Raw genomic sequence first — 11861 nt, 5'->3', positions numbered from 1 at the left:
TGGAGAGTGGTTATCAGTGGAATTCAGATTTGTTTTTTTTGTTTTGTTTTGTTTTTTGCTATTGCTTGTTTGTGCTCTGAATTACATAAAGGATGTCCTCTTGTGATCAGAAGCAAGCTCATCTATGCCGGATATCACTGTTAAAAGGACAGTCTTAAAAATGTGTGGAATTATCATTGTGATCATTGTTAAATCCAGCTATCCACTCCTACCTCTGCTGACTTCTCCTGTGGACATTATGGTGTATTCCATTCATTCTAAATATGACATTGAATAATTAGAGGACTGTATTTTTCTAACAAAATTGTTTTCTGAAAACCTTTTATAGGGAAAGCAGAGAATATGAAAGCCTATCTAAAGAGTGCAGAAGGCTATTTTGTCCTGAATAAAAGCACTACGATTGGAAGGCATGAAAATTCAGACCTTGTTTTAGAGGTAAGACCTCTTCCTAGCCAGTCCCCGACCCTCCCTACCCCTCACACCACCAAAAGTCTTTACTGTTCTGTGGACTCCAGTCTCTTGTAAAGCACAGCCTCTGGCTAACAGTCCCAGCCTTCCTCGGTGTGCCACCAATAACCAATCCCGGCATGTGCTGGGTCTCCCTGGCACATGTGGTAAGAATGAGCACAGTGCAAAGTGCGATGGGCCCTGTGTCCTTTGCTGACTGTGTGTGCAGTGTCCCACCCTGATGGCGCGGTTTGGAAGGTGGGCGTAGAGCTGATGCTTGACCTTCACCTGCTCCGCGTGTGGCAGCCACGGCCACCTGAAGGGCCCAGCTTGAGCAATGGCCTCTCGCCCTTTCCAGAGCTTCTGGAGACTACGGGCCCCTCAGAGGCCTCCCCCGCCCCCGTACCTCCAAGTAGTAAATCAGGGTAAGCCCTGGGCGTGGCCTCAGCGCTCTCTCACTTCATTTCATTCCATTCTCTGAATTAGCTGTGGCTTGGTCCACAGTCCCAGCTCATTGACAGCCAAGGAAGTTGGAAGAAATTGTAAGTAAGGAATTATAAAAACAGTGGCTTTGAGCCTTTTAACATTTTGAAAGGGATTAAAATATTGAAGCAGAAAGAGAAATGCAATGGAATCCCTTTAGGACTGTGAAAGGCAGACCACTGTCAGACTTCACTCAACAGAGTTTTTTAAACTTTATTTTGAAATAATTATAGATGCACAAATGGTAGAGAGAATGGCACGAAGCATGTGTGGAGTCCTGTGCCATTTTACCACGTGTGGATTTGGGTGTGGCCCTCAGGATATAGGAGTATTCCATCATCAGAGATGTCCCTTGTGATGCTCCTTTTATAGTCACAATTCCTCCTCCCACCATCGTCCCCACGCTCCGAAAAGCACTAATCTGTTCTCCGTCTCTATAATTTTCATCATTTATCTATGACCTTTGCGATTGTTTTTTTTTTTTTTTTTAGTCATTGTAATGCCCTTGACATCCATTTAGGTTATTAGCTTGTTCTTTTATTGCTGAGTAATAGTCCACGGTATGGACGTATCACCTATGTTTAACCATTCACTTTTTGAAGGACATTTTGTTTCCATTTGGGGCTATTACAAATAAATGTACTATAAACATTTGTATACAGGTTTTTGTGTGAACATAAGTTTTTATTTCTCTGTGATAAATGCTCAGGAGTATGATTGCATGGATTAACATATGTGTTTATATAGATTCGGTTTGTAAAGAAACTGCCAGGCTTATCCAGCATGGCTGTACCATTTTTCATTTCCACCAGCAATGTATGAGACACATCCTCACCAGCAATTAGCATAAACACTGTTTTTCATTTTAGCTGTTTTAGTTACTGGTATCTCATCATAGTCTTAACTTGCATTTCCCAAATCGATAGTGATGTTAAATGTCTTTTCATGTACGTGTTTGCCTTCTGCATATCCTCTTCAGTGAAATATCTCTTCATATCTTTTAAGTGTCTCTAATCGAATTGTTAATTTTTTTACCATTGAGTTTTGAGAATTCTTTATGTATTTTAGATATGAGTCCCTTGTCAGATAGATGGTTTGCAAATATTTTCTCCCATCCGTAGCTTGTCTTTTCATTCTCTTAGCAGAGTATTTCACAGAGCAAAAGCTTTAACTTTTGATGAAGTCCAGGTAGTTATTTTTTCTTTTATAGATCATGCTTTTAGTGTCATGTCTAAGAACATGCCACAAGGTCCCTGGCCCTGAGGATTTTCTCTTATGTTTTCTTCTAAGTGTTTTATAGTTTTATGTTTAAATCTATGAACCATTTTGGGTTCACTGTCGTTTATGATGTGAGATTTAGGTCAAAGTTCATTTTTCTTCCATGTGGATATTTAGTTGTTCCAGAACCATTTGTTGAAAAGACTATCCTTTCTCCATTGAATTGCTTTTGCAAGTTTGTCAAAAATAATCTGGCCATACTTTCTATGGGGGCTACTTCTTAGTTCCCTATTATGTTTCATGGATCTATTTGTCATAATGGATCTACCATTATGAGATAGCCTTGATTACTGTCGCTATGTAAGTCTTAAATCAGGTAGAGTGATTCCTCCCACTTTTCTTTAAAAAAAATTTTTAACCTATTCTAGTTCCTTTGCCTTTCCATTTACATTTTAGTGTAAGCCTGTCTGTATATACAAAATATCATGCTGTAATTTTGATTGGAATTGTGTTTAATCGTATATAACAATGTGAGAATAATTGATATACACCTACATTGTCTTCCAATTCATGATCATGGTATATTTCTCCATTTATTCAGTGTCTCTCATGAGTGTTTTGTAGTTTTCAGCATACCAGTCCTGAACATGTTTTGTTAGATTTACACTTAAGTATATCTCTCTTTTTTTTTTTTGAGTGATTGTAAATGGTATTATATTTTTAATTTTGGTGTCCACATGTTAATTGACAGTATATAGAAATACAGTTGATTTTTGTATGCTTCTTGGTATCTTGGAACCTTAACTGCACTTTCTTATATAAGGGCTTTTGTAGATTTCTTGGGATTTTATACATAAACAATCATGTCATCTGCAAATAAGAACAATTTTATTTCTCCTTTCAGAAAAGGAGATGTGAATGCCTTGAATCTTCTTTTCCTTGCTTTATTTCCCTGGTTAAGACTTCCAGGACTCTGCTGAACAAGAGCAGTGTATAAATCCTTATATTCACTTGTTCCTGACCTTAGGGGAAAAAAGTCAGTCTTTAACCGTTAAGTACGAGGTTAGCTGTAGGGTATTTATACATGTTCTTACCAAGTGAGAAATTTCCCCCTTTATTCCTAGTTTTCTGAGAATGTTTATTGTAAACGCAACAGGTTTAAAGATAACTCCATGAACCTCCCCGTGAGATTCTCCTCCATGATATGGTCTCCCTTCAAGGACACAGAACATCTGTTCAGTGTGCAAAGTGGGAGGAAAAAGAAGAAGAAGAAGAACTGTAGTTTCTTCTTTATCCTAACAAGGCATAGATTTGGGGTAGTTTTATTTCCTGTCTGGCTAAAGTAGAGACAGAGATCTCTGTTTTGAACCGGCCGATGATATTAGAAAACTGTAGTAATTTTTAAAAGCACAGGCTTTGGAGATAGACAGACCTGGGTTTGAATCTCATTAGGCTACTTTGTGGCTGAGTGACTTCAACCAAATTACTTAATCACTCTGAGCTCCTTTTCCCTGTCTGTAAACCTCTTACCTCACAGGGTTATTCTGAGGATTAAGTGAGAAATGCATATAAAGAGCCTGGCATGTGGTGCTCAGTGAATGACACAATGATCATTATTATGGTCTCATAAAACAGAGACTGAGAAGAATCCTCAGAGGTGCACAGGGTTGAGATGAGGATCCACTGACATTAATAAGCCATTTGGAAAAGGGAACTAATGAGGACAGTTATTAACTAGACAGAAATTGAGTTGCATTCATTGTATATAAATAATTCACTGCTTACTGCTCCTCGGACTTAGCTTAAGAAATACGTCACTAGGCTTCCCTGGTGGCGAAGTGGTTGAGAGTCCGCCTGCCGATGCAAGGGACGTGGGTTCGTGCCCGGTCCGGGAATATCCCACATGCCGCGGAGCGGCTGGGCCCGTGAGCCATGGCCGCTGAGCCAGCGTGTCCGGAGCCTGAGCTCTGCAACGGGAGAGGCCACAACAGTGAGAGGCCCGCGTACCGAAAAAAAAAAAAAAAAAAAAAAAAAATTCAGGGATTTATATTACTAAAAAGTCATCATTGCATTTACCCAGAGGTTACATCTAGCAAATAAAAAAGATTGTTTTATTTGCTTGGATCAATCCTAAAGAATAGGCAGTCATGCTTCTAAAGATTTCTACTCATCAGCAAGGCTGACATGTTGTTTTGACTATTGGTATCGTAGTATTTTGACATCATTTACTCTTTCCGATAATGGAAGGTAGTTATATGCTTCTTGTTTTTAAAAATTGGGAGAAAGGAAAATATAAGGAAGAAAATAAAAGTCACTTGTAATCATTTGGCTCAGGGAAAAATCAATATTGATATTTGCAGGGTTTTACCCTCCAGACTTTTTTCTATATCCTGTAAGGAGTTTGGTTCCCTAAGGCAATAGGAAGCCTGTTTATAGCCAGGCTAGTGAGAACTGTTTATAGTCAACAGTGATAACTGTTGCTATCACTCATTCATTGCACAGTATTTACCCAGAGCCTCAGCACCGAGCCTAGTCTAGGGGTACAGTGATGTCAGAACTGGACATGGTCCCTGCCATCAGGAAGCTGCCAGGAGAGAGAGAAATAAGTCAAATGATCCCACAAAGGTGTGACTAATTCCATTCCAACATTGGGGCTGTAAAGGAAAGGAATATGGAAGACAAGGAGGACTTAACTAGACAAAAGGAGAAGGGAATGGCATGTGCAAGGGCCCTGGGGTGGAAGAGCATATTGTGAACCCAAGGGACTGAGAGAAAACCAGGGCGTCCAGAAGTCACAGTGGGAAGGAGGAGGGCTAAGGGACAAGTCGGCCTCCTTCATGTCACCATAAGGGTTTTGATCTTTATCTGAAAAGCAGTGGGAAGAAGGCTTGAAGGATTGTAAACAAGGGGGAGACCTGCCAGTGAACATCCCGGCTGCTGTGTGCAGGCGAGCCATCAGGAGCTCTATTCACAATCTCCCCTCTCCCATTTTACATGGCTCAAAAGCCTCAGCCTTGCTCATTTCACAGCTAAACCTTGCAAGTTATAATTTATATGATTTGATGTGCCTTGTAAACTGTAATCTTTAGAGTTGGATGTGGCTGTTATTTAAACTGTGCTGAGAAAGGGACTCAGTTCTTCCAGAATGAAGAAACACCAAAGCCAGTGGTTGTTGGATTTTCCACATGTTTAAGAGTGGTTGTTCAACATGAACTCCTAGTCATTCTGACCCAGTGGGTTTGGGGTAAGGCCCAGGAATCTTCACATTTATATGCTCCCCAGGTTCAGGTGGGGGGAATGGAGTCCCCTGGAGTTGGCTCCAGGACCACACTTTGAGAACCCCACCATCAGTGCTCCCTCCCTCTCCGTTCTTGATCAGCAGAACTCCTGCTTGTGTGTGTGTGTGTGTGTGTGTGTGTGTGTGTATTCTTTCAATAAACTTTGTTTTGAGGAAAAGAGAAGCGAAGGGTAAACAATGAAGGGCTGACTGACCCTACCCCTCCCCAGGGACTCCCCCAGTCCCACCCTGGGGAAGTCCCAGGATCCCTAGAAGACTGAGCTCTAGGACAGCCCAAGTCAGTGCAGGGCTGCAGCTACGAGGGTGGAGATGGAAGAGAAAAAGAAAGAACAGACATGACAGGGGGATGAAATGCTGGTGTCCACCCCTCACCCTCGGTGATCAGTGTCCTGCCAGCCATCTCCTTTCTCATGGGTGGAGCCATCTCTCCAGCCTGTGTCAGCCCTTCTAGCGTGGGATCTGAGGGTCGTGAAGCCAGACTGATCTCATACACACACCCCAGATCCCATCCAGCCGGATGACTCTCGTCCCTTTTCCTGGCCCCTGCCAGTTCTGGGCTCCCTCTCAGAAAAGAACCAGAGCCTACACCATAATCTTGTTTATTATTATTAAACAAGGCTGTTGGGATTCTCCTATTATTTGCATCATTTCACGGACGTGCAGGTATGTCTGCTCTGTCAAAGGACACATACAGCTGTAACTCTGATGGGCATGGCCAAATTGTCCACCAGAGGTTTCCGGATGTGCTGTCCTGCCAGCAGTGGACGCCCGTCTCCCACTCCCTCCCCAGCCTAGGGTGCTGACCCCCCATTGGATCTTCACTGATCTACGGGGTGAAGTATGGTACCTGTGTCATTTCAACTCACATTTCTCTTATTCTAAGCGAACACCTGCATTTTGAGACAGAAGGTGACAGGTGGACTCTCTGTGGGGAAATCCACGGAATGAAACAGGCCTGGGAGGGTGCACTTGCTGGCTCCCCATCTGCATCGCGCTTGTCCTCCTGCCTGGGTCGTGCTCCCATCCTCCCCCCTCACCCCCACCTCACCCCTGGCTTCTCCCCAAGTGCTCCTTGCTCTGGGGGTTCACCTGTCTGGTCTCACCAGTCCTCAGGGACTGTTTTGTCCCCTGTTTGGGAACTGGCGGCTGATTTCATTGCTCAGTACCCAGCACAGCAATTGATGGGACTAGTTTCTCACCAGCAGATGGAGGGCTTCCAAGAGGAAAAAGTTCAGAGGAAAGGGCTAGATCGTGATCTCATTTTTCTCATTTTTTTTATTGTGGTAAGATATGCATAACATAAAATTTACCATCTTAACCACTTTTATTAAGTGTGCAGTTCAGTGGCATTAAATATATTCACACTGTTGTGCAGCCATCACCCCCATCCATCTCCAGAACTCTTTGAATCTTGCAGAACTGAAACTGCACCCATGAAACAACAACTCCCCTTGTCCCCCCATCCCAGCCCCCAGCAACCACCGTTCTGCTTTCTGTCTCTATGACCTTGGCTACTCTGGGTATCTCATATAAGTAGAATCATAACAGTATTTATCTTTTCATGACTGGCTTCTTTCACTGAGTATAATATCCTTTCACTGAGTATAATGTCCATGTTCATCCATGCTGTAGCATGTGTCCGAATTTCCTTCCTTTTTTAAGGCTGAATAATATTCCATTGTGTGGATTCACCACATTTTGTTTATTCATTCATCTACTGATGGACACTTGGGTTGTTTCCACCTTTTGGCTGTTGCAAACAATGCTATGAACATGGGTGTATAAATATCTCTTCAAGCCCCTGCTTTCAGTTCTTTGGGATATATACCCAAAAGTAGACTTGCTGGATCATATGATAATTTTATGTTTAATTGTTTGAGGAACTGCCATGCTGTTTTCCATAGTGGCTGCATCAAGTTACATTCTCACAACAGGGCACAAGGGTTCCACTTTCCCTGAGTCCTAACCAACACTTGTTATTTCCCTTTTTTTTTATATACTAGCCATTCTGATGGATGTGAGATGAAAGAAAGATCATAATCTTTTGAATAGCATACATAATACAAAGAGCTACAGCATACATTTCTGGACTACTTACTGTATCTCACATGGCTTTATACATCATCTATGTATGTTCTGTATATATATTTATAGAATTATATCCACAAAACAAATCCTGTGCGGGTGAGAACTACTATTATCATTATTATCCTCATTTGATGACATGGACATGGGACTCAGAAAGGTTAAGGAACTGGCCCAAATCACACAGCTAGACGGGGGAGGTGGGGCTGAGTTTCAGACTGAGCTGACTCAAGCTTCTAAAAACAGAAGCTTCACTTTTTGAGTGTAAATTTAGCTTTGGGAACATCTAATATCTAAATTGGAAATTCTCAGTTAACTGAGATAACAAGATAATTGACTAAGCTAGGGAAATTCCACCCTGTGGAATGGAGAATGGGGGTTGTCAGTGAAATGTGAGATGAATGTTCTTGTGATCCTCATTCATGCAACAGACTGAGGTGGTGCCATCTAGGGGGGGATTTGGGTAAAGAGGAAATGTTGACCTGGTGCTTTCCCAGGAAGAGGAGCATTGGGGCTGTTAAGTGGGGGCCCAGCAAGAAACACCACTTATCTCTCCAATCCAGCCAGAGTAAGTTCTCTGCTTATAAGGACTGGTGGAGTTCAATTAGTCCCACCTGGATGACCCAGGATAGTCTCCCACTTTTTAAAAAATTTTTAAAAAGTTTTTGGCTGGGTTTGGTCTTCGTTGCTGAGCACAGGCTTTCTCTAGTTGCAGCGAGCGAGGGTTACTCTTTGTTGCGGTGCACGGGCTTCTCATTGCAGTGGCTTCTCTTGTTGTGGAGCACAGGCTCTAGGCACGCGGATTCAGTAGTTGTGGCACATGGGCTCAGTAGTTGTGGCTCGTGGGCTCTGGAGCGCAGGCTCGGTAGTTGTGGCACACGGGCTTCGTTGCTCCATGGCATGTGGGATCTTCCTGGACCAGGGCTCGAACCCGTGTCTCTTGCATTGGCAGGCGGATTCTTAACCACTGCAACACCAGGGAAGTCCTTAGTCTCCCTCTTTTAAGAGCACTGATTAGTAACCTTGACATCGTCACAGACCCTTTGGCCACGTCATGGAGCATATTCCCAGGTTCTGGGGATCAGGGCATGGGCATCTTTGGGAGACAATTCTGCCCACCACATTAATACTACCACCTGACTGGACCGTTGCTTTGGGACTGGTCTGAGAGCTTTCTGGAAGAATCAGTAGGATCAATGCCACAGGCCACGGAGAAAGATGGCTGGATGAGCTGGCAGGTGATAATACCGTTACCAAGAGGGGAGGAAGCAGGACTGGTTGAGTGAGCACCTCAACATCCCGGAAGCAGCCAGGCAGTTTGGGGTCTGGAGATGAACCAGGGGTTGGAAATACACACCTGCGAATCGAGGGGGTGGCACAGTGGCCCCAGCCCATGGACAGAGTGCGGAGGAAACGGACATCTGAGGGGAGAGGAGCCCGGCGTGGAGACCTGGAAGCAGTCAGAGAGGTGAGGGAGCCAGAGAGCTGCTGCCAGGCTGAGGGTATTCATCACAGAGACAGCTTGCTTTGTGCCAGGTACTGTTCTTTTCACTCTCGAGTGTATTAACTCATTTCATCCTTAGGAGGTTAATGTTGTTTGCCCCACTTTACAGATGAGGGCGTTGAGGCACAGATAGGCTGAGTATCCTGCCTGAGGTCACAGAGGGAGGCTGGGGCACTGGGCACCACGCTCGGGCAGTCTGATTTCAGGACCAGCCTCTCCTGAGGCCTTGCCGGTCCACAGGGCTCTCCCGGGGAGACCGGGAAGGAAGGATCCAGCTGACGGGGAAGCAGAGAAGCTTCTTCTTTCCTTCCAATCCCAGACCCGTCGTCTCACCAGCGCCTGGCCGTTTCCTCATATCCTTATTCTTTTGAAAACCCCATTTTTTTTTTTTTTACTATTTCTGCACTACATCCCTTTCTGGAGGCAGTGGGGGGATGGGGCTGGGGGATGGGATAGCCTAGAACCAAAAGGTTAAAAGAAATAGATAAAACACACACACACACACACACAAACACACACACACAAGTTAATTTCAAAAATGTTATCCCACTCCTTTGAACATGTCACCAAGCAGTACCTTTTGTCAATCCTACGAAGCCCAGCTTATCAAACTCATTTTTGCTGCTCAGGGAGCAACCAAAGAGAAGCAAAGAACCGTGCCCCAGGCTGCACAGCTGGAAGATAGCAGAGGTGGGACTTGAACTCAAGGCTTTCTAACTCCAGAGCCCATCCTCTTGCTCATAATAGAGAACATTTCCCATTTGCCCTATGTTCTCTTGTAAGTGCTTTAGTATGTATTATATCATTTATACGTCAGCAGTAGCTTATAAGACTGTCCTTTTGTTACCTTACAGATGAGGAAGCTGAGGTATCACTTGCCCAAGGTCACCCTGCTAGGAAGTAGGAGAGCTGGACTCGAGCCCAGTCTAATAACCACCACGTTGCCCTGCTCCCCCAACCCCTGAACCACCAGGCCACGTGCCTCTCTCTGACAACTGTGTCACATGTCACAGGGAGGCCGAGAGCCCGAGGAGGCCCCCGAGGGCAATGGCAGTGGGTTGAGGACCCAGTGGGAGAGGACCCTCTTGAAGCCATTTGACAATAAAGGAAAGGAAGGGGGAAGGGGCGGTGTTTCCAGGCCGAGGGGGTGGTGAGCACGTTCACAGGTTAGACGGAAGTTATACTGTCAAGGTGAGGATGCAGAAGAGGAGATGGTTGAGGAGAGGGACCAGACCAGGGTGGGATGAAGGCAGGACCACCCGGAGGCCCTTGGCAGCTAGGAGAAGTCTTGAAGGTCCCATCTAGGAGCTTCTCCATGCCTGGGAAGTCCAGGTCCTGGCAGGGAGCTAAAGGCACATTCACAGGGGTGTGGAGTGATGGAGAGGAGTTTCCTGAAGGGACTCCATAGGGAGTGGGCAGGGCTCAGAGAAACCACAAAGGATAGTGCAGGGCCCAGAGCTAGTATGAGTGAGGACTGTTCCCACCCCCAGAGCTGAGGGGTGAGGGGCAGGGGCATTTCCTGGGTCCCGGAGACCCCGGGGGCTGGGTAGAGTCCCTCTGAGGGAAGCTGTGTGGCCCCACAGAAAGGAAGCCAGGGGAGTAAGTACCCCAACCTCTCTCCTCCCTGCTCTGATCTCTAACCCCCCATTGGCCAAACCCAACAAGAAACCAGAGACAAGGAGCCCATCAGCCCATGGATGTAGCCGCACAGGTGGGCCTGCTGGGCAGAGGGCACCGTGTAAAGGGATGGAGGAGGGTCGGGAGAAGCAGACGGAGAATGCTGGCAGGTGCAGGAGGTGAAGACCTAGGAGGCTGTTGTCAAAGTAGAATGAAAAGCCTGAGAGCAGGGACCTGCTGGCTGGGGGGCCCAAAGGGCACTGGGCCAGCCTCAGGACAGAAGTGTGAGGGTGGCAGGAGGGTTTGGGGGCCGGGATGGACTTGAAGGAGCTGGTGAGCTTGAGCAGGGCCCAGGCTGGGTGAGCGTAGGGCATTACCCATAGGGAGCAAACAGGGAGCAAAGGCTACGTGACTCAAGGAGAGGACGAGACAGAGGATAAGGAAGGCCGGGAGTGGGAGGTTATGGTCTGAGATGGGGCTTCCCAGTGCCAGGTGATGCAAGGTTGAAACCTAGCTCCAAAGGACGGTTCCAGGTACACGTCGAACCTCAGCGACAATGTCAGTGAACCTCAGGGCAATGTCATAACTAAGTCAGCTTCCCGAGGAGGCTTCCTTAAAGCACAGGGGTCGTCAGAGCAGATGGTCATTGTTAATAGAAGTTTAAACGTCTCAATATTTTATGGACTCACTATATACTTTTTAAAGACATTTTCAATGCAGGAGCCTTAAAAAATGCACTTGTTTTCTATATTAGGTCCTGCCTGTCTCCTCTCTCATTATTAAATCACTCTCTACTCTGAAAATCACAGGGTACAAATCAAAGGTACAAGTTTTGGAATTAGACTTGGGTTCAAACCCTGACATTGCCCTGGGCCAGCATCCTGATGTTGAGTGAGTCCCTTCATCTTAGCCATTTTTTAAATCGTGGTAAAATACCTATAAAGTTTACCGTCTTAACCACTTTTAAGTGTACAGATCAGTAGTTGTAAGTTATTCACATTGTTGTGCAACCAGCCTCAGAATTTTTCATCTTGCAAAACTGAAACTGTACCCATTAAAGAACAATTCCCCGTTTCCCCTTCCCCAGCTCCTGGCAACCCCCGTTCTATTTTGTTTCAATGAGCTTGACTACTTTATGTACCTCACATAGTGGAATCATACAAAATTTGCTTTTTTGTGACACTTATTTCACATCATGTCCTCACGGTT

General features: G+C 45.2%; 1 protein-coding gene across 1 annotated transcript in view; it reads left to right on the top strand.

Annotated features, from left to right (window-relative positions):
* Nucleotides 1-342: 342 nt before the first annotated feature.
* Nucleotides 343-11861, top strand: part of LOC309808834 (forkhead-associated domain-containing protein 1-like) — a gene marked incomplete at both ends in the record, with an annotated part of 100346 nt that continues 88827 nt past the window's right edge. The window contains one exon of the mRNA XM_082629407.1: nucleotides 343-435. Coding sequence (XP_082485533.1) covers nucleotides 343-435 — 93 coding nt within the window. The remainder of the gene's footprint in view (nucleotides 436-11861) is intronic.

This window comes from Mesoplodon mirus (genome assembly GCF_964341445.2).
Source record: "Mesoplodon mirus genome assembly, chromosome: 7".
Taxonomy (NCBI): Eukaryota; Metazoa; Chordata; class Mammalia; order Artiodactyla; family Ziphiidae; genus Mesoplodon; species Mesoplodon mirus.
Note: the sequence above shows the minus strand (reverse complement) of the source record. Positions and strands in the feature narration are given on the sequence as shown.